This window comes from Gouania willdenowi, chromosome 6 (assembly GCF_900634775.1).
Source record: "Gouania willdenowi chromosome 6, fGouWil2.1, whole genome shotgun sequence".
Lineage (NCBI taxonomy): Eukaryota > Metazoa > Chordata > Actinopteri > Blenniiformes > Gobiesocidae > Gouania > Gouania willdenowi.
The window spans coordinates 9,756,941-9,780,828 of record NC_041049.1 but is presented as its reverse complement, the minus strand read 5'-3'; the positions used below and the strand labels follow the sequence as shown (position 1 = coordinate 9,780,828).

Genomic DNA, 23,888 nt, shown 5'->3' with positions numbered 1-23,888 from the left:
TTGTCTTCCTTTTAAATAATAGAGCAGTCTTATTCAGAACAAAGACAAGGAAACTCAAAGGAAACATCAAAGCGATCAGCACACATCTTTAACGAAGATTGGCAGTTGTCAGTGGAAACATTTCAGGAAATCAAAGTAGATTTCCTGAGAAATAGTTGTCTGAATAAATGAAACCTTAACATATTGTTAAGTCACGAAGCAGAATTTGTGGTTTTGGACAAAAATGATATGTACATTTTTTGTATACTTTTTATTCTTCACATTTAACTTCTTCTTGTTCTTTGCTCATAAGTGCCAACATGGTACATTACATATTTCATCTGTCCAGGGCTTTGCTCTGTTTTAATCTGGCACCAAATTGCAGTTCCTACAGTAAAATAATCTGTAAATAATTTAATAAATAAACAAATGAAACTACACATCTCTCTCTGTAATCTCACTGAACTCAAACTCTTAAACATGCAGATATTCAATAAATCAACTAAATCCAACAGTTACTTTACTTTCAATACGTCTCCACTGTAAGCGATAGATCCTAACAAATTAACAATAAAGCTTTAACCCTTATTACAACACACACACATCGATACTTTTCAATTAGCTCAACGAATGACAGCCTCAGAAATACTTCTGCACACAAAAATGTTCTGAGAAACAAGTGAGAGAAAGAAATCAAGTGGTTTTAGGATGTTACATTCAACAGTTTGCTCTTGTAGACGGCATTAGAGCTATTGCTGACAGCTTGCATTTTCTAATGACGTCGCTTAGATGTTGTTGGACTGATCACATCCATTCAGACGCGTTCCTGGGGATGCTTGTGTCTGCAGGAGCGTACAGGGCCACACTAGGGGCCACACTGCATTGTGGGGGGTCCTAACGCATCTTATAGTCGTGGGAAATGGCCGCCTCACATATCTGTCCTTTAAAGTCCATCTCCAGTGTGAACTCCAGGTCCCGCTATGAAGGGGGACACAGACAAAAAAGCAAAGTAAGTGTAAAACAAGAGTATTCAGAAAGCCCAAACCTCCGCCAAGCGCCAAAATTTTCTCTTTGCCAGATATTGGAAGTTGTGTTGTTTTCACTTTAATCAAAGGGTAAGATAAGAAAGTAAGATTAGCAATGACTTAAAGGGAACCTCCTCTGTCTTTACAAGTTTGGCCTAAAATCTTTTAAATGTCCTTTTTAGATTTAGAAGATCTATGCCTAACAAAATGCATTATTCTGCACCATATTCACTGTATTTCCTTTTACAAATTGGACTACTTTACAGTTTTAGAGCCTTTGTTCCATCATCTTGAAATCACCTGATTGATGACGTCAAACGGCCCACTGTCTGTAAACATCCCATTGTTTCTTATTGGAGTGATGCATTCAGCCTGGTTTTTAGATCATTTAGCAGCTTTTTGGGCAAAATAATTAGGAAAAGTTAAAGATGTTGATGTAACCCTCTTTTGTTTACCGAAAAATGAAAAAAAAAGTTGTGAACCGAGAAAAATCTGTCACTGACAGTTCTAATTCTGCGGTTTCGTAGTAGACGGTGAAGCAGAGAAGAAGAGCTCTCCTAAGGGACCTTTACTCCCCCTTAAACAGTGCACAGCTAATGCTTTGGTGGCTGAAGTTAGCAAGTAATCATGGGCTGTTGAAGGAGTCCCACTCAAAAGGACTTTTATCCTCAGGGTTTGTTTGTGTGTTCAAAGATTTTAGGCTAAACTTGTAAAAAGAAAAAAAAAGTGGAAAATCTCTTTAAAAAAGTTTTATGTTGTAACAAATTATTTCTCCTAATTTATGCATTTGTTTCATTTTCATTACTTTTTAGAACCACTTTTCTATACACTTCTTTAAAGTTTGGGAAATGACAGAAAACCAGCTTTGCAAATCTAAAAAAAGCCTGATCTTAACAAATTCTGACTTTCTGGCAATAACTCACAGCACTGTTGCCCAAAAAACAAACATATCAGCCATGCGTATTTCAAAGGTCCGTTGTATCTTATGTTTGCTCATTAGGTTGCACAGGTAGAGGCCTAAGTATAGATCATCATGTCGACACCTTCTCCAGGGTATATAGAGCACCTCATTAAGAATGACATTTTTTCTCCCTGGGGATTTCAAAGTTTATTATAAGCCAAGACACAGAGGTTACAGTAGAAAACAAACTCCTTTAGCTCACCACATTTTTCTCATTGGGCCTGACAGCGATACTGCCAAAGATCTCCTCTCCCTTCTTGACAGTTAAGTAGTCCTCTAAATAAAATACCGTCTGCTTCCAGTGTGTGCTGGGAGCATCTGGAGCTGGTGGAGGGAAAAGAAGCAGAGGTGAAATATAGGGTTATGCATTTCAGAGAAACGAGGCGTGAAGATGGATCAATGGAAGCGACGGGAGCATTTGGATTCAAACTAGCCTGGCAGATATGTCAAAAGGACGTTAACTTCTGGAAGAAAGCATGAATATTTGTACATGTGGTTTTTTTTTTTTTTGAGTATGCGGAATCAAATTTTAATGGGATCCAATGGTTCCCACTCAAAACCGAGAAATCTAAGATGGTCTCCATCCATATATTCACAGATTCGGACTTCCAGCATCAATAACTCTTTAACGAAACGTTGTTGACACACAAATTACACCTCTTTACCATCGGTGTGAGATGGACAACATGGTACAAGATCATTTCGATCAACACAGCAGAGAAAAAGTCCCTTAAATATCCAAATATCACACAAACAGCACAAGATTTCATTTTAAATTTGGTTTAAGTTAGTAAAACAAAATAAGTACACTATTTATTTGTTATTTTGATTTGGTTTTAAAATGGTATAACTAAAGGACAAAGGGTATACAGATTATTATGGATGGTGGCCGTCTTGGATTTCTTGATTTTGAGTGAGAAACATTGGTTTGCCAGCGTGGATCCCATTAAAAATCTGTCATCTGTATTTATAAGCATACTCAAAAACCCCCATGTACAAATTTTCATGCATTTTTCCAGAAGTGAACATTTTAGCCTAATATTGCTACATATCTGTCGGGCTAAACAGAAGTATATTCGCTTGGGAGTGAACTCCTTTAGCCATGGGCGTCCCACTCACTGATCCTCTACGTGATGTTATGTAAGAGACGTGAGCTTACGTAACTGTTTAGCCACTCTAACTACAATAGGTGACATCTCAGTGATGCAGTTTGATTCATGCAATACCGGCAGAGTGTAACCAAGAGCTGAGGCGGTGAAATGTAGTGTTGAGGGTTTTCTTTAATAGCCACTGATTTACTGCTCAAAACACTGACAAAGTAGCAGGGATAGAGGAGGTAGGGGGGGGGGGGGCTGTGGGGGTTCAGCTGAACTTGGCAGTTGTTTCCAAAGTACTCGAGTGAAATGTCCTCAACCGACTCCAACAGCAATAGAGAGGAACATTCCTAACCAGCTTGTTAAAGCTGCCTCTGGTGACCAAATAGTTTTTAATCAGATAAAGACACAGTGTAGGCCTCATAAATCAATAAATCAAAGATGCAAAAAGTTTTCGGGACTCCACATTGCTCAATGTAATGTGCAAAACTTTTCCAAAAATATCAGTAAGAGAGTATTTACGGTGGAGAAAAAAACAAACTTTCGAACAAATGATCTTCGAGTTATTGATCTATGAGGCCTAAACTAAGGGGCGAATGCACTAAAGGTTTAGGGGTATTAAAGCGTGTGCAAATGTCACTCCACGCGCTATTAAGGGGTACAAACCCCGAGGAATCAGAACTGTGCATGTTCAGCGCGTCACAATGCGCCCACAATCCATATAGCGCGTTTTCCTCTGATGAACATGTAAAGTAGGCGGTCACAGAAGGGACTCAAAAAAAATGGGAGGAGGAAATGCAAATAAATGAATGCAGGGGGCACAATGCCATTCATCAAACCTGGAACTGTTTGTGGTGACTGTTTTCTGTGCTGTAAATATTACGACCCACAGGCAGGTGCAAACTCACACACAGAGATCATGGCTGCAGTAAATGTTGACACAAAACATAGCGGAGATGAAAAAAGGAAGAATCAGCTGCGAAATTTACGCAGCGATGGCACAAGGTTCACATTTTGAGTGTGCCTGACACAGCGCTGCTCAGGAGCTCAGACCTGCTGGATGATGTTTTCCATGGACTGATAAGAGCAAAGTTACAGGAACTGAAGGAGCACATACATTAAATTAGAGGAAAAATATATAATTAGGATTTAACACTTATTATACAGCATTTTTATTAGTTTTTTTAATTTTCAACATTATTTAATGTTTGTGCAGCAGACAGAGAAGTCCACCTGCCTCTAATTTCACTTCTTCAAATATAATTTTGTGCTTCTGTGCACTCACCGCTCCACATTGAACAAGCTACATGTTCATTTATACGCGCAGCTGTTAGTGAATTTCCCACGGCAGGTGAGCAAACCAAAGGAATTAAGGACACACCTGTTTACCACCCTTTACTTCAGATCTTAGTGAATCCGCCCCTATGTCTTTATCAGATTTTTTTTTTTTAAATAAAAAAAATATTGTCTCCTGCAGCTTTAAATTGAAACGTTAAAAAATGCCTTGTTTATGGGCAAAGCTCCTGGTGCAGTTAAGACACGCCCAGTCCAAACAATAAAATCTCCAAGGAACAATCTATAGGGGAGAACCAACTCTGCCATTATAAAAAATTAATAAATGTATTAAAAATTAAATACCTACGAACATAATGCAATAAATAAATCACTCGTTTTTTGAATATACATGCTATAAATAAATCACTTAAAACCTAAATATATGCCATGAATGCAGTTCATTTATTTATTTAGTGAACTTAGCGGCAAATGCATCTGTTCGGGCGCCGATCGCCCTCATCTGCGTAACATTTCTTTGTATGTGCTGAAGTGCATGCATAAATAAGAATAAAAGTAAATAAATAGCATTTATGGCATATACTTAGATATCGAGATAGCTCCCTATCTACATTTCTCTCAGTCCAACCTACTGGCCACAGGTTGCAGCGTCAGCAGGTGCTAGTTTTTATAGGAGGGGCGGAGCCAACAGTGCTGGTTGGTGATGTAAGAAGCCATTAAAACATCACAAACCACCATTCTCAGCCAATAGAAACATTGGAATGTAATAGCCGGGTTTCACCCATAGAAGGCAGTCACTTTTACATTTTTACAACACTACTAGTTACAGTACAGACAGAACGCTCAGAGATGGATATCATCATTAGCAAAATGTGTGTCTTGAATTGGTAAAACTTGTCTGTGTTTTAGGGCGTTACGTGAGGGGGAACTGAATCTCACCAGTGGAGAAACCAGTCTTCTTGTGACACTTGGTAAACTCAATGTTGAAGTAGGTGACGAGAGCGTGGACGTAGTCATTGCGTTGTATCTGCAGACAGAAGGCTGAGGTAAAGGACAGATCCTCAGGTTTCACAGTGTAGATGTCCACCTCCTGAAATACAACCACAACATTTTTTTCATTAACCTTTTTAGTGACAACCAGCTGGAAGGTGACTCAGCAAAGATGACATACTACTCATACTATGTAGTGCATTCACATTAGATAGTATGGAAAAATTGAGTATGCGAGAAATACCCGGATATGTACTATATTGGGACATTTTTTAAGTATGCACGGAGGGCACACTAGTTATACTCAACCGCCCCAAGATGCAATGCAAGTGGAATGTCAAATCGTCCTGGGTCCGGCTGCAAGCTAAGAGTCAAACATTCCCTTTTCAAAATAAAAGCATCACTTCTTGTCTTCCATAATTTTTTCTTTAAACCCTTTTGTAAATAGGGCTCTTGTTTTGAAGTTAACTGAAAGTTTTGTCAGTAGCACAATGGCGGATCTCCGAAAATCTCCGAAATGTCGGCATGAATTGTGTTTTATGGATGAAATGAGCACAAGATAATATTCTACTTGGTCACTTTCTCACTTAAAATGTTTTCAGAACTTTCAAAGGTGGAGAATTAAAGGAGATATTTAGCGTCAGTGTGCTTCAGGTTTTTGTCGTTGTAGGTTTGAAATGCATCTTGGGAAACTTGGGAGTACACTTCAGTGGTAATGGTCATCATCCTAATCATAATAACCATAATTACAGTAATATAGTAGACAGTATATACTAATTGAGGGTGTAGGGTGTCGTATGTTAGTATGCGATTTCGAACACATAGATGTCTCCTTCATAGGCAGCACGTCTCCATTTTCTTGTGGTTATTCATCACTGTTATTCCCATGTGTGTGTGATTGTGTGTATGTGTGTGTGAGCCCACAGGTTGACTCACGGCTGTCGAGTAAAGCCTGCTAACACTACACATGCTGTGTGGGCGTTCTCCTTCTTGTGTGTGTATGTGTGCGAGGATACATGTGTGTCATGTCCAACACAACGTGTAAGGATGCGGGCGAGTGTTGGGCGTGAAACGGAGAAGTAACAGGTGTGTAACTGCTATTCATGTGGACGATGGTGTATTTAAAGAGGATTGGGAGGATTGCTCAGTGCAACATGTTCGTCTTTGTCGGCTCACAGATCACTGGGCCATGTGGCGTCAAGCATGGCAGGTTGTAATTTAACACCTCCATCCTTTCCAATGATGCCATGCCAGTGTCATTTACAGCAAACTGTAGCAAAGGGAAGAAAATGTCCTCAAGAGAGACTTTGTTACATTAACATGGGAGGCTTGAGTGGCAGATCGTATTAAAATGAATCCCATGTAGATGCAAGGTGAAGAAACGGCTGAATAAGAGAAGTGAGAATTTATTTTCAACAAACTTGTCAGTAAAATGTTCAGGTTTCATTTATTCAGACAACTGTTCCTTAGGATATCCGCTTTGATCTCCTGACATGTTTTTTTCGACTGACAAACTGCCAGTCTTCGTCAGAGGTGTCTGCTGATCGCTTTGATGTTTCCTTGACTTCCACATAATAATTCCAGCAAGATTATTTTTGTCTTCTTTTTGAATAATTGAATAGTCTTATTTGAAAAGAAGACTCTTACTGGAATTATTACACGAAAGTCAAGGAAACTTCAAAGGAAACATCAAAGCAATCAGCAGACACCTCTGACGAAGACTGGCAGTTTGTCAGTCGAAAAACATGTCGGGAGATCAAAGTGGATTTCCTGAAAAACAGTTGTTTGAATAAATTGAACATAACATATTATCCAAAAAGAAGACAAAAGAAACTTGCTGGAATTATTACAAGGAAGTCAAGGAAACATCAAAGCTATCAGCAGACGCCTTTGACAAAGCCTGCCAGTCAAAACATATCAGGAGATCAATGGATTTCCAGAGGAACAGTTGTATGAATAGTAAGAATTAATTTGTCAACAAACTTGTCAGTGAGATTTTATGGTTTCATGTATTTAGACAACTGTTCCTTAGAAAATCCACTTTGATCCCTTGACATGTTTTGTCTTTGTCAAAGGCGTCTGCTGATCGCATTTATGTTTCTTATGAAGTTTCCCTGACTTTGGCGTAGTAAATCCAACAAGATCATTTTTATCTTCTCTTTTTGAATAATGTCTTAAGGTTTCATTTGAACCTTAACATATTCAAAAATAATCTTGCTGAACCTTCTTAGTAACTCACAAGTAAGTATCTCTAACTCAAAGACACAAAATAGCTTTCTGATTACAAAGGGCAAGACTAGAGCTTCTAAAAGCCACGATGACTCAATTTCATTGCCACTGAAGACTCAATGTCCATACTTATGAGACATTTTCCCATTCCTGAGAGGGTGCGACGGAGCATGACCTCCGATTCTACACAAATGGAAGGGGTCAGACATTGTTCAAATCGTAAAATGCGACACCAGATGAGAAGAAAGCAATCACTGATTAGGATAGAGAAATAAGAAACATTAAGTCATCCAGTGAGAATAGGAAGGGAAGTGATGAAGAGAGATATTAGAAAGAAACACGACACAAAAGAAGGAGGGAAGAGTGAATGAGAGAACCCAATGACTAGAGAGGCATAAAGACTAAAGCTAGAGGCCACCAACAAAAACCACTATCACCTTTCACAATGCTCTCATCCTTTCTTTATTTGAGTGCTGAAAGAAAAGCCACTGGAACGAAGCCAAAGACTATTACAGTTTACTAGAAGCTTCCATTATGCTGTAGAAAACTGTCCCAGGAGACAGACTGGGAACATGTAGAGCCACAGAGTTTGGGAAAAATTCATGTAATCCTACATTTTGGATTTGGGTTGTAGTATGAAAATATATTTGTACCTGAGAGTGATTTCTTATGAGTAGTAACAAATGATGTTCTGGAAAGCACATGGGTTTCTCCTATCTTCCCCAACAAAATACAAAATACTTCAGTGTAATTATTTCCTTTTATTAAATGATCACTTTCAAAACCTTAAAGACTGCCAACAAATCTTCTCTTTGCCAGATATTGGCATTTATCTGGATCAGTAATCCTGATCATGATACCATGATCATTCACACTTTAAAGGCTTGAAATACATTTCTATTCCCATTGATAATCTTACAGGGTAACACTTTACTTGAAGTTTTATACATAAGGCTGACATTACGCTGTCATTATCATGAATAAGGTATCATGAAGGCTGACATTAAGCTGTCTTTAAGTGTCGTTCGCTAAATTATGAAGGTTATAATGAGGTTAATAATGAAGGTCTAGGGTAATGAACAACACGTAATTACAGCCTTCAAGACACCTCATTCATGCTAATGACAGGTGTCATGTCATAATAATGACAATGTAATATCAGCCTGATGTATAAAACTTTGAGTAAAGTGTGACCATACAGTAGGTCTAAATGCATGAGCACTAACTGATCCAGAATAAGTATATTGATTTGTATCCCCTCCAAAAATGTATCATTAATGGCATATGGTCCATCTTTGGTTAAAAAAATGTCAAAATCTGTCAAGTAATTTTAACATAATCCTGCTAACAGAAAAAAAACCAAAAAAAAAAAAAAAACGGTAAAGATATGACCTCCTTGGTGAACATTATAAATCAAACAAGAACCATACAATTTTGTTTTTAAAAGTCCAGCTTTTCACACAGCCTTGTTTTGATGGCACTTGTTTCACTGTGTGTGTACAAAGCATCCCATTGACCCTTACATACTGTAGCCCGTTACCTCTGTTGATACACAGCAGGCTGTTCATGGTCAACAAAAGAAGGTTTGTTATATAATGTGTCGTTATAGCAGATCTTGATGAGTACAGACCACTTTTCTTTGAGTGTTGGTTATTATGTATGACCAAAGCAAAAGAAAAACATTTCGCTGTATGAAGCAGAAACTCAATATACTGTGACATTGATCAGTGTAAATAAACATACACACTAACCTTGAGGAGGCAGGCGTTGGTCACCACCTGCTTGGGATCCACCACATCCACCAATGGCTCCTTGATGGCCACATTTCGAATGCAGCTCATGTCAAACCCATACACATTCTCCCACCCTGTGCATTATGAAGAAGAAAAAAGAAAAGGTACTGAAACATGTTACTATATTACTGAAATGAAACATCATCCCTGAAAAAAAAAAAATTAGTCTTTTATTCATGGCATCCAAAACATGTGTGCAATGAGCAAACGATTCAATGAACCGCCAACGGAAGAAAACTAAAAATAAGAATATGAAGCTTCATGATAACATTCAGCTTTAGGGGGTTTTTTTGTTAAAAAAAGATGTTCTATGTAGCCATACTGTGATAATCTTGGGGTAAAGCAAATAAAAGCACGTGTGTCATTTACTCTAGTACATACTGTAGATATCATTACAATTGTTTTTAAATATAAATTAAAAAAACAAAAATAAATAAATAGCATTGCGGCATGTGGAGACCAATAAATGGATGCATAGAAGTATTTTTACTTTTCAATTCAATAGCATTAGCATTAACCTAGCATTAGCCTAGCTAAAACAATAACCTCGCGTTAGCCTAGCATTAACATTCACCTAGCATTAGCATTAGCCTAGAATTAGCCTAGCATCAAAGCAGAAATAAGTAACTTGTGCTTAGCGCTCCCCCTAAAGGTCCCTTTAGGTTGTGTTAGTGTCGTAAAAACTTTGCACCCCCCCCCCCCCGCCACCTGCCCCACCCTACAGCTACATGCACACCTTTGCTCTCCCAAGCCGGTAGCAGCCGATCACTGAAAATATATAATACAACAGTGACACTAAGGGGGCTTTCACACGTATAGTCCCATGTGACCATGTGGACAGTATGAGGAAGAGAGACCAGTAAAATAAATGAATGATGTGGAAGTAATACGGAACGGAGTGTGGAAATGTGTGCGTGTGTGTTTGTTTGTGTGCTGACAAAGCGGCTCTGAAAATGGATAGATAGATAGATAGATAGATAGATAGATAGATAGATAGATGAATGGATTTTTGTGTGTGTGCTGCCTGATGGAGCACTGGGTTGCGTGTGTGTGCCCACACACTGTCATCGCGGTGTGTGTTGCTGCTGAGCTGTCACTTCATGGAGTTGCTCTGTTCCTCGGACAAAGGTCTTCTCTGCCTTTTTTTGCTGGCTCCACCATGATATAAGTTTGAGAAAAGTGAATTTGTAGACAACCGTGTGCAGCCACGGGGATGGTCATAATTTAGCATTAGTTTGTATTGGGCTGCCATAAAGCAGTATGTCTTGCCACCAGGTCGGAGGCAGGAAAGTTGCAAGTGCTCTTTTCTGGCCAGAGGCAGCAGCGGTAGTCACCCCATAAACACTTGTATTACCCTCACAGGGACTACGAGAATGTTTTATTAAGGTGAAAAAGTTGCTTAGTTCTGCTTTAACTGCTCAATTTATATTCTAGTTTCCAATGTTGTCATTGTTTTTAATTTTCATTCACGTACCCCCGATGACAATTCACGTACCCCACTTTGGGAACCAAGGCATTACAGAATACATTACTTACAATGAATCTTGAAGTCCTTGTACTGTCTGTCTTCAATGGCGACCACATAGAGAGCAGCTCTGTCAGGAAACATCAGGCCTCCAGGTTTCTGGAGACAAAATTAGTCTCAGGAATCATATGCACTTTCTCTCTGTCACACACATACACATACACACACACACACAGAAGCCATTCATCACCTCTATTGTTCACACACACCTGGCAGTGTAATATAAGACTATGTGAGTGGAGCAGAAAACCTGCTGGATCATCATTGATGCAGTAAATCTGCTACCTTGTCATTACCTGAACCCTGAAACAATAAGCTGAGCTGAACTCCCCTACGTCTCCATTCCACCTCTATCATACCAGCCATTTGTCCCTGGCAAAGATGACGGTGTTGAGCATGGACTCGTAGAAGAGGCAGTAACCCATCCACTCTGAGATGATGATGTCCACCTTTTCCACAGGAAGCTCCACCTCCTCTACTTTGCCCTTGAAGATGGTAATGACTGCAGAGTGAGAAGCACACGCAGCGGGAAACAAATGACTGCACAGCTTCCATTTTTTTCTATAGTATATGAAGATGACACTGTAATTATTCCCTGGGACTCATGTAAATTAGTACATGTTAATGAGGTTTATTTTACATCGTACACAATTTTACACAAGTCTATATATTGTCTGTTTCTTTGTTCATTCTGACTGAAATCATTTTTTATGACACAAAGACAAACCTAAAACTAGAGGATTGGTGCCACTGGAAAGAAAGAAAAAAAAAATACATCCAGTAGTGGAAAAAAAAACAAACCTCGCTCATGCAGAAAATCTGAAAATTCGACAGTCAGCGTGGTTTTCAGAGCGGATGGAGGAAGGAAAACTAGTGAGAATGACCGGATTTTTGGATTTTCTGCGTGAGCGACGGCTTCCTGAGGAATGTCTTTAATAGTTAGTCATTCTCACTAGTTTCTTCCTCAAGCCGCTCAGAAAACCGCTGCTAACTCCACCTGTGGTGTTGCAGGTGAAATAAATACGTGGTACCAGATAAAAATGAGAAGAAAAAAAACAGGACTGGGGAAAAAAATTTGAGACCAAAAAAAAGAGAAAAAAATCAAGACAAAAAAAATAGATTGTGACCAAAAAAATAAACACCACTTTTTTCCCCCCAGTAACCCTAATCCTCTTCTGTATAAAACAGATATTCATTATTTTAGCACTATAACATATTTTTGTACAGTGGTGATGGGTTTCCATGCAGTAGATTGTTTTAGTGGTTCTCAACCATTTTAATATACATTTTTTGGGACCTAAAGACATTTTTTTTCTCCAGAATTCTTTTTTTCTTGTTTGTTATACTGTATTACAAATACAGAGTTGTCAGTACTAGAAACAAGTTGTGCCAGCTCACATATTTATAAACTGCATTTTATTATTATTATTATTATTGTTGTTATTAACTAGATTTATATTTGACAAACTGAAATTATAGACTACAGTTGTTTAAGATTGTGTGTTGTTATAATTTGTAAAGGAATAATAATTTAAAAAAATTCAAAAATAAAATTTCAATCGCTATTTTTCATTTTTTTTTTTTTTTTTTAATCAATTACTAGACATTTCAGTCAACCCCATTTAAACTCCAGGCGACCCCATATGGGGTCCCGACCCCAAGGTTGAAAAACAGTGTTTTAGGGTGTCCATCTGATTTACTGCAAAAATTACAAAGAAATGATTACTTTTAATTATTTCTTGTGTGTTTTTCTCTAACTATGTGTACATCACTCCAATCGGACACTATTTTAAATACATACAAGTTTTACAATAGCTGTGATCATTTAATGCCTATACAATTATATTGTTTGTGTATGAGATGTAGCAACAGGTCATAACTAGAGACTTTTTTTCCTGATATGTCAATATTGTCCAACACTAGATTTCCAATATTAACCGATATCCATACTGTATATACACAGACCCTCCCTCAAACCTCATTTTAGGTCATACATCATATAAATCTCCATTGAAATAACAGGTTAAAGGCTACTTTTAATGTAATGCTCCTGGATGCATTCCATTAAAAATCATCATCTTTGCAAACTAAGAATACTTATCAACATTAGTCATGGAAAATGTGCCATATTACACCTATTGGTTCCGCAATATCGGTGAAAAAACCGACACCGATGTCGACAGATGTTACATTTTATGGCTAAAAACCAGATAGTATCGCCCATCTCTAGGCATAACTGACCCTAGTTAGTCCTTTATCCTAATGCTTGTAATTAATGGATATTCAGGTTAAAATAAATACAAACAAATACAAATCCATGTTGTTTTTTTATTCAAAGATAATCAAGCCTTGAGAAATTCTGATTGAAGGCAAAGATTAGATGATTTTGACATCAGATATGAGCTGCCAGTTATGATTTAGAACTGTTGCTGATGTTGTCAAGTGTGACAGTGATAATAGGAATGTCACGCTGCTGCTGCTGCTGCTGCTGCTGCTAATCCTAATGTCTGCGCGCTGCTCTACGTTCACACATATGGATGTGGGAAACACATCAGAACGATGGTGGGCTGCATGAACGTACCATTGTGAAGGTGATTTGACTTGATAATCTTCTCTGAATATTCAGAAATGCTGGAGCACTCAATCTGTAATCATAAGGATGAAACATGTCATTGTTTTATATGTGAAGCAGTTCATTACAGTACATTTTAGTGTCACTATTTTAGCTCATTTCCTTTCAGGTTAGCTCTGTTCCTAAACTATTTCGGTTACACATTTCTGGCAACCCCAGAGACTTTTTTTCTTTGAAGTTAGTTTTTTAAATCATATTTGTTATACGTATAGTGTTTAACAAATACAGAGTAGTAAGGATTAGTGCCCAAAGTGACAATATACGCCAGCTCAGATATTTTTATACTGCATTTTATTTGAACTAGATTTATATTTGAGAAAGGGAAAATATAGAATACAGTTGTTTGATATTTTGTGTGGTGTTTTAATTTGAAAAATAATAATAAATATTTAAGTTCTCTGAGTTTTCTGCCACTTCCTGCACTGTATGTCTAATTCTGTGATATTATGTATTGTGTTTTTTTAATAACTAAATAAAATAATAAAAATACAAATATATAATTTCAATCAGTAAGTTATTTTATTTTATTATTGCAAGACGATAAAGGTTAACCCTGGGTTAACCTCTATCACCTCTTCAAACGTCCTCAAAGGCGCTCTTACTTTGAAAATGGCAACTTCCTGTCGCACCAGATGAAAAAAATTGTGTGTTTTTCTTTCGTCAATCATTTAATCTTTTGCTTTTATAAACAGAAAATGAAAGTCAACAGTTTTGTTTATCCCTTCTCGACTCCAATAAAGAAAAAAAACTTTAAAAATCAATAATAAGAAAAAGAAAATGAAATAAACAAGTTTTTGTGCTTTTATATCCTTTTGCTGAAAGGAAAATCCAATGACTATAGCATACACTGACCCTGGAGTCACTGTTGTTGACTCAAAGGAAAATGTCATTGGCTGTGTTTTAAATTGTATATTAATGTACCACACACTAAAACTCAATGAGTTAATACTGTCTACTAGATACTATTAGTATGATTAGGATGGAGAGCGTTCACACTGAAGTATACTTCCAAGTTTCCATAAGATGCATTTCAAAAGACACTGAGGCTAAATATCTCTGTTGATTCTCCACCTTTAAAAGTTCTGAAAGCATTTTATGTGAGAAATTGACCAAGTAGAATATCAACATGTGGACATTTGATCCATAAAACTAGCGGAAACACATTTCATTCTGACATTTCTGAGATTTTCGCAGACTCTCCATTGTGCTACTGACAAAACTTCCGATTAACCTCAAAACAAGAGCCCTATTTACAAAAGCGTTAAAAAACGAATGGAAGACGAGAAGAGATGCTTTGTTTTGAAAGGAAGATGTTTGTCTTTTAGCTTGAAGCCGGTGTCACGGTCGGAGTTTACCTCCGTACTGAGATTGTCTTACAATCTCAGTACGGAGGTACGTGACTGCTACGTACTGAGATGTACCCGTGCTGGATTAGCCATGCACAGAGATTGTTGTGCTGATTTTTAAAAATGCTTAAAACATCACCATCGATAAAAAATTGACCCTTGATTAAAAAAAAATAATATGATTGTCATGATCAGATTTATATGAATACAACATTTTTTGTACAAACACAACATATGTAATACTGTAATAAAAAAAACTGCAAAGAATAAATTATAAAACATCTTTTTTTATACAAACACAATATATGTAATACTGCAATTAAAAAAACCGCATAGAATAAATTATAAAACATATTAGCTTTGAAATTGAATTTTCAATCTCAGCACAGCGGAAGTAGCAAAACTCTCAGTGGAACTAGCAAAAATTCATTTTCCGCTAGTGGGCATGCTCATAATCGATCTCAGTACAAGGTAAACTCAGACCGTGACTTTAAAAAATGGCCTGATATAGTATACATCTGGGTATTTCTCGCATACTCAACCTTTTCATACTATCAAATTGGAATGCTATACATTCCCAAGATGTTCACTGTAACAGAAATCAGAGATAAGAGTGATAACTTCCAATCTCACCCCGTACACGTGTTTAGCACCAGCGTTTGCAGCAAACATAGAGAGAATTCCGGTTCCGCTCCCGACGTCCAGGACGATTTTATCCTTGAAGACGTGCTTGTTGTGGTACATGGCGTTCCGATAGGTCAGCGTCCGCACCTCGTCTTTCAGCATCTCCTGTGTTGGAGAATAAGCTCATTTCAGAGCTGAGATATTCTGCTAAACAGGAACAAAATGAAAAAGCTTCCCAAATCAAAGAATGTTGTGAAGAACTGACATAGAAATCTAAATAAACACAAAATGAGTTTTTTCTCTAGGATTATTTTTAGGGTGTTTGTAAAGAAACATCTCATTATAATGAGGTTAAACGTATTAAGTATTTGGGTCAAAAGATTAATTGACAGGCAAAGCTTTTTTAAATGAAGTGCAACATCAACCCTTTAGGGAAAAGCTCTCCCTCTTTAAGACTCAAGCCTTCCTACTGGATGTTGAACTCCTTGAATCAGGACAAAAACCTGACCCACATGCTAAATATAGAGTCTTGTAAATGGTTTCATGTTCCTGAACTTTCCCACCATCTCTTCTTCTCTCATTGGGGTCATTAATTGGGGTCAACTTGGCTTGGTTTCAATGGGTGGAAACGTTTGTTATTAATAATAATGAGGCAACAACTGAAGACAGATGCTGCGTCCGAATAGTCCCTCCTATCTCCTTTCCTATCCACTTTTCCTTAACCCCGTAGATGATGTTAAGGAAAGGTGTTAATAGAGGAGTTAGGTAAAGGTGATCACTTTTTTTTGATGATCAAATGCACTTCCACTAGGTGACATAATAATGCTACGGCTTTCCCCTTTTGAACGCTCTTTTATCATGGCCGTCATTTAAATACTTAAAGAACAGTGGATAGGAAAGGAGATAGGAGTGGATAGGAAAGGAGATAGGAGGGACCTTTCGGACGCAGCCTATGATCATCAATCAGGGAATGTTCTGTAACAGGAGCACTACTTCCTGTTTAGGGGTTGAACTTCCTGTGTTATCCACAGATAAAATACATATAATGGAATAAGATTGATGAATTAATTTAAAAAATAAAATAAACAGTCTTTGGATAAATTGAACTTTATATTTGTTTAAAACTAAATAAAGGGCAGTCAGAGGTTTTGCATAATTTAGCTTCTCAATTCAATATTGATATTGGATATTGGTTCGATATCAGCAAAAACAAATATTGGATTATATCATCCTCCATCTAAAATCTTTGATATATGTACTTCAATACATTGTAGAATGTGAATTGTAGAATATAACCATCTTCACATTAAACTAGTGGTAATTCTGCGCTTTAAAATATATGTTGTTTTGTTATTATTGGATTTATTGAAATAATTTTTCCTGCTACCAGAAATTAGGTAGATAATAAAGCAGTAGGGTCTGAAGGTGATTTTAACTTATAATCTTAAATAAACAATAAAAACATTTTGCATGTTGTTGTGCTCAGACCTCCTAGACCTGGGGCATAACATAATTTGGGGACTTGCCCAGGATCTTAACCTGGGACCTCAACAAGTCCCCAAATTATGTTACGCCCCAGGTCTAGGAGGTCTGAGGCATAACATAAGGTGTTACTCTTCTCTACTTCTGTGGCTAGAGCCTTTTGAGAACTGTGAGCTGTAAAAGCATTTTGGTTTTGTTTAAAGAAAAAATTATTATTTAAAGTTAAAACTTTGCGTACAACCTAAACTTTGTTCTTTGGCTGGCTGCCTTGGGAGTGGACAGACTGGGGGCCACACACTGGCGGCCCAGGGGCCACAAGCGCCCTTCAGTATAATTTTGTGCGGCCCTCAAAGGTTAACGGACAAAATGTCTCGAAAAACACACAAAATTAACCAAAAAATACATAAAATGACGATAAAAATACACAAAAAATGACAGATAAATATATAAAATGAGAGAAAAATATTAAATTACACCAAATACACAACAAAAATATACAAAATGAATGTTTAAATGCTGATGTGAATTCTTATAATGTGGCCCTTGGATCAGACAATTACATTTTCATGCCTTAAAGACAAGCTCCACCTGGGAGAAAACAATATACCCACGAGAAAAAAAACACAATATAAAGACCTAGGGTCATAATAATGTTAAAATCATTCAAGCATCGATCCTGCTTTGTGTGCTTACAACGAGCACATGTTTACAAATTAAAGCGTGAGGATAACTCTCATATATCTAGTTTTATATGATGTTTTTATCCAAATTTGTTGATCAATAAATCTCAATCATTGTAAAACGCACTTCAGCTCAGAGTATTTAGAAGTATGAAATAATGTGAAATCAAACAGCTGGCTGCCCTATACTGGTTCATTTACAACGAACATCTCATTTACAAAATCTAAATAAAACCCCAGTGGAGCTCTCGTAGGGACATTATTGATAATTTTGACACATTGAGCTGTCAGACTAACAAGCTCCAATCTCTTTGGCAGAGTGAACAGGAGGCATCTGGTGTCACTGGTTCCTCTCATGGTGACAGTCTGCCTACCTCATGGATGCCAAAGTGTGCGTAGGAGTCAAAGTAGTAGTCCCGTGATGTCATGTCCTCCGGGCTGATGAACTTGGCAATCTTGCCCCTACCGGGACAGGTGGCCAGGGCTGCTACATGAGGCGTGTGGGGGCCACAGGGCACATGGTGGGTAGTAGGCACCGGTTTGGGCAGAGAGGAAGGCTGGGCTGAGTGTGAAAGGGGGGCCATGGTAGGCTGTGGGCGCTTAGGAACGACAGGAAGAAAGAAACTGTGACATAAATGTAGAAAAATAGGACCACTATCCCTGACGATGGATACTACCAAGGTTGTATGATCATTTGACATGGTTTTCTTTGGCATGCCTGGACTTTTCTTGACACCATTCAGTCAAAACCACCATAAACTTCTTCTAAAGTCAATGTGTTGTTGCATGTCTTCCCCAACATTACACTTTGACCTCTTAGGAACACCTTTGGAGCCTGAGCAGAGCGAAAACACTGCAAATGTTACAGTATTGGAGATGCTGCTCTGACAGGTCAAACTCCCTTAAATCCTTCTTAAACATGCACTTTTCTTTGCAAACAAACACCTTTAATGAAATCATGTTCACATGCAGTAAATTATAGACCAAGTACTTCATGTGTCAGGGTATGGAACATTGTTTCAGCCTCATTTTGATATCACTGATATGAACCTTAGTTTTACTAGTAATTAAAATTGGAGTACATGTACTCACTATTAGTTTACGAGTACAATTAACGAGTGAAGCAAAAGGTGTCACTAGCAAAATGTGTCACTAATAACCATTATATGCTAATAAAGGGGGCGGGGAAAAGTTAATTCAGGCTTACCATTGGCTCTCAAAATATTACAACCAATCAGGGAACTCAATTCAATTATAATCCCTCCAACTTCATTTGCATTAGGTCTATTAGTACTACTAGTGAACCTTTTGGTTTTACTATTACTACTAGTAAAGTGACAACAGTCGACTAGTAACCCTGGTGGGTTTTTGAGTGTATTACTAGTAAACAAAAGTATTGTATTACAAGTAAAAGTTTTTGGTGCACTCGTGCACGAGTTGACCTTACTAGTAAACCAAAAATAGTCTACTGGTAGACATTTAGTGTTACAAGTGGTAGTGGCATAGCACATCCGCCATCACAGCAAGAAGGTCCTGGGTTCAAGCACTGGGGTGGACACTTGGGCCCTTTCTATCTGGAGTTTGCATGTTTTCCCCAAGTTCTGTGGATTTCCTCCAACTTCCTCACACAATCCAAAAACACAACTGTTAGGTTGATTGGAGTCACTGAGTTGCCCTTAGGAGTGAATGTGATTGTTTGTCCTGTGACGGACTGGTGCCCTGTCCAGGGTGTACCCCCACCTAATGCCCAATGACAGCTAAAGATAGGCACAAGCAGACCTCCGCGACCCTGAAAAAAAGGCTAAGTGGGTCAGAAAATGGATGGATGGATAGTTGTACTAGTAGTCTTAAAATATGTTACTAGTAAAAACAAAGCTTTACAGTGGTGTCACGGCTGGTGCCTTAAGGCCTCTCAGCCTGCCCTTCCTTTCCAAACACACCTGACTCACATCAGCAATCAGATAGGAGAGGGAGGAGGAGCTGTATAAAGATTAAGATTAAATCGGGGCTTTCGCCTTTAATTGGCCATGTAATGTTGTTATATATATGGAATTTGTCCTCTGCATTTAACCCAAAATGGAGCAGTGGGCAGCCATTTTTGCGGCACCTGGGGATCAATTCGGGGTTAAGGGACTTGCTCAACATCCCACAGTGATGGCCCAGGTGAGGCGTGAACTGGCAACCCTCCGATTACAAGCCCAGTGTCCTTATCCACTAGGCCACCACTCCCGTAAAAGGCTGAGAGGACCAGAAGGAGTGAGGCACAACAACTGACCAGCAGCAGACACGTGGGGAGAGTTCTTCAGCTCCCCACTGGAGGTATTCGTAGGTTTGTTATTTTAGTTTGGACTGGAGCTTTATGGTAGTCCTGTTTTCGTCTTTAGGTAGTTTTTGTCTTCTGTATGTTTTTGTAGTTTAGAGGTTGGACGCTGGGACAATGGCCCTGTATAGGGTTGGCCCAGTGTCCTCCCTTACCTTTTAGTTTGTTCTGTTGCTACTTTTAGAATTTTGTTAATAAATACTTTTGATAAACCTTTGATTTCTGTGTGGCATCCTGTTTATGTTCAAGCCTTGACATGACATCCTAGAGAGGGTCGTAACAAGTGGTAATACTAGTAACAAAACTGCCTAATAGTTGAGGATTTTGCTTTACTAGTAAGGGCTACTGGCACACGAGTGCTCCAAAAGCCTTTACTAGTAAAACAACAGTTTGTTTACGAGCAGGGCCAGCACAGCCTATATGCAGACTAAGCGGCTGCTTAGGGCCACCTGGCCCCCAACCTGGCAACCCCACTTACATGTTACTGGTACTGCTGTGCATTGCGTGCATCAAAACTGGAATCGCCGACTACTCTTAAACATGTTCATTAATGATTCCTTACCCCTTTGGCACCAAAAGAATATCTGTAATATGTGTGTTTTTTTATTAGCTCTGTCTGCTAGCATAGCATCTCTTCTTCACTGCTAGAATAGCTGCATGCCAACCAACCACTGGGTTACCAGCGCCCTCTGCTGGTCGAAAAAAAATCTGATGTAAATACAGTACACTGACTAAAATTAAATATCAATTATGAAATTAAGATCTAATAGCTTTCACGTTTTTCATGTTGTAGGCTGTTGTCAATCACTAAAGCTTCTGAGTTCCCTGGTTTTACACCATGGCCATGTTTGCACTTTTTTATTTATGTTAATTTATTTTACTTTTAAATGTGACCAGCAATGGCTTGTTTTAAGATTCACTAGGACATAACTTAAATGAAAACAATTGATAATATTTATTTTAATTGTATATTTTTTTGTTTGTTAAAACCGTATTTCAAGATTGTGCCTTTTTGTAAGACTCTACATTTAAGCATAGTTAATAAATGGCTTATGATAAAACATAATAGTCATACTTTCAAATTTCCTGTCAACTTTTTGAATTTTTTTTTTTACAAAAACACGGTGGGCTTCTCTACCACTACTGGTGATTGACTTTGTATGCACGAAACAGACATTGCGTTTGTTTGTTTATTGACTCGGGTGTGTTTGGTTTGCAGTGAGATGGAAATATTTCAGTTAACGTTTTGTTCAGTGCTTACATTTGGAGTGTTTACCTGTGTTCTCTGTTTGATTTAGTTGAATTTAAAAGCACTTTATTATTTTACTTGACTTTTGACATGCAATGATTGCATGTTACAAAAAATAAAAGCAGGAATTGCAGAATGTCTTTGTCTTTTCAGTTTAAATTGAGGTTTGGAATCATCTAGTGTAAGTTTCAATCACCAGGAATGACAAATAAAATATAATAACAATAATGCATCAATGTTATTTTTTATTATTATTATTTATTCAGTTTATGGTTGCATTCACAGAAGTTTTGTTATTCCTTTTTTTTTTGTACATGCCGAAAAAGGAGACGAGAGAAGCAGTTTGCTTATCCAAGTCCCGTCCCCTGTTTTGTACACAGAAAATTTACATCAAAGCTTGTTATATAGCGCTTTATCATAGACACTCAAAGTCGCTTTACAGAATTAAGGCATTATTCTTTCACTCCACACTTAGTGGTGGTAAGCTACTGTTGTAGCCACAGGTGCCCTGGGGCAGGCTGATGGAGGCGAGTACATGTGTATATGCACCAAAATGTTTTTGTTTTACCAAAAAAAAAGGGCCCCATATACTGATTTTGCTTAGGGCCCCTAAATGACCTGGGCTGGCCCTGATTACTACTATTAGTACAATCAAAATCTCACTAATGGACCTAATGCAAAAAGTAGGAGGGATTATATCCAAATCAGCACCCTGATTGGTTGATGTCAAGCCTGCATATTCTTTTCCCTGCCTCTTTATTACCACACAATACTTACTTGTAGTACAAATTGATACTTTTTAGTTTACTAGTAAGTTGTGTACTCATGCACTAGTAAAGTAAAATCATGTAGGTTGATTACACTGATTACACAGATTTATGCTCAAACAGGGGTCATAATGTGTGATGGAAGGACTCAGTATAAACAGATATAAACGGGATGGTTGATGATATGATATCGCTTCAGCACCAAGGACAGCACATGTAACCCTAACCTGTACCTCCGTGCATCCTTGGCATCCCATTATCCTTACACGCACATATGCATCATCACTACGTCTAACTGTCATCACATCTGCCCGTTAAACACCTATTTATTCTCACATCAGGGTCGCACCAATGGGACTAATGATGCGTTGTTAAAGCAAAGGACCACACTAGGGGTCCCGGGCCAGGTAGTGCAGAACAGGACGATGCGGTGAGGTGCGGTGGTCCTTACCTCGGAACAGTCCGCCTCCGCCATCTTCCGCCGGAGCAGCAAACACCGCGACGAGTGCCTGAGTCCCATGAGAACCGGCGAGATTTACACTACAACTCTATTACAAGTTACCTCTCAGGCTGAAAAACGTTAGATAAAACACAATTTATCCAACTGTGTGAATGAAACACACATTCCTAACGTCATTGTAGAATTTTAAATGTAATTGTTTCCATTCTCCTATGTGCGAAGTTAGTTTTTACGCGCGGTGAGTCGCTGGTTTATCCATTCTGTGATTCTACAAATGTGGCAAAGAGAGGCAAGGCAGTCTAATAGGTGGAGAGAAAGGTTGTGGGTTTGACATCAGCAGGAGTCCGTAATCCATCATCAACAATGCGCATCATGTCAGTGCTGCGGGTGCCTCGGTCCACTCCGCGTGAGAGTTTCCGATCAAAACAAGGCATCAAGCTGTGCAGCAGAAACCAAAGTTCCTTTCTATGTTGTTGGAAACCGATTCCTCCTCGTGTCCCGCTGAGAGACTGAACGCAGCATCGGGAAGAAGATAAAGATCCTGTGTGATCCCTGAAGAAGGGGAAAGTTCGTGTCAGTGCGCGCTCTCCGGGGTTTTACGCACCATCATCCGGCGCATGATTTGCTGTGAAATGTGACATAAAAAGACAACTAGTCTCACCAAAGCACTGACATCCCTGCTTCTCTCTCTCTCTTTGCTCATATCAGACGTTCCCACTGAGGCAGAAAGAAACCCACGCAGAAACACGAGTCCCTCAGCTGCTCGTTTATGTAACTCAGGTGTTTTATGTGCAACAGACTGAAAATCAATTGACAGCACCATTTTTAATATACAGCCTCTCAATATTTTTACCAGCTTTTTTTTACAACTGCTGAATCAATGGGACGCTCATTAAAGTTGTTTCTTTATTAAAAATCTAAATTACAGTTTTTCAAAACAGAAAGAAAATAGAAATTAAACATTTTTGGCAGTGGCTAGTTGTACGGTTGCCGTATCAATATACCGACATTCTATCCGTACGCAGCGCCCCTATTTGGCCAGTTTAGGTCACGTGATAGGTCAGTCATTGGCCAGTTTAGGTCACGTGACTAAACCTTACCTTAAACCTAAACCTAAAAATTGAGGCGATATTGGGCTATAACCTAAACCTAACTCTAAACCTAACCCTACGTACTTGTACTTCGGTAACCATACCAATAGTACACATGCTTTTGAGTACACTTAAGCAGTGAAGCAAAAAGTGTCATTACTACTAGTAAAGAGAAATGTGTCACTAATAAGCTTTATATGCTAATAAGGGGGCGGGGAAAGCCTATTCAGGCTTTCCATTGGCTTTCAAAAATATTATAACCAATCAGGGAGCTGTATAATAGTTATAATCCCTCCTACTTCATTTTGCGTTAGGTTTACTCGTACTACTAGTGAATATTTTGGCTTT

The 23,888-nt window shown here is 38.3% G+C and overlaps 1 protein-coding gene and 1 long non-coding RNA gene across 3 annotated transcripts; one reads left to right on the top strand and one right to left on the bottom strand.

Moving 5' to 3' along the window:
* Positions 1-54: 54 nt before the first annotated feature.
* LOC114464910 (uncharacterized) lies at positions 55-7,191 on the top strand. Its single transcript, XR_003674269.1, has 3 exons — positions 55-185; positions 3,501-3,509; positions 7,173-7,191. It is a non-coding gene; the product is annotated as an uncharacterized LOC114464910 (long non-coding RNA).
* prmt8b (protein arginine methyltransferase 8b) lies at positions 257-23,176 on the bottom strand. Of its 2 annotated transcripts, XM_028449577.1 has the most exons (10): positions 22,441-23,176; positions 18,028-18,252; positions 15,501-15,656; positions 13,471-13,534; positions 11,249-11,391; positions 10,901-10,988; positions 9,323-9,438; positions 5,292-5,442; positions 2,168-2,289; positions 257-957 (listed from the first exon to the last, which is right to left on the bottom strand). In XM_028449577.1, exons 1-10 carry the CDS (start codon positions 22,507-22,509, stop codon positions 874-876), a joined length of 1,218 nt encoding a protein of 405 aa, XP_028305378.1. In that variant the 5' UTR covers positions 22,510-23,176; the 3' UTR covers positions 257-873. The 2 variants fall into 2 exon arrangements, with proteins under 2 accessions (XP_028305378.1, XP_028305379.1); XM_028449578.1 differs by lacking the exon at positions 18,028-18,252.
* Positions 23,177-23,888: the final 712 nt, after the last annotated feature.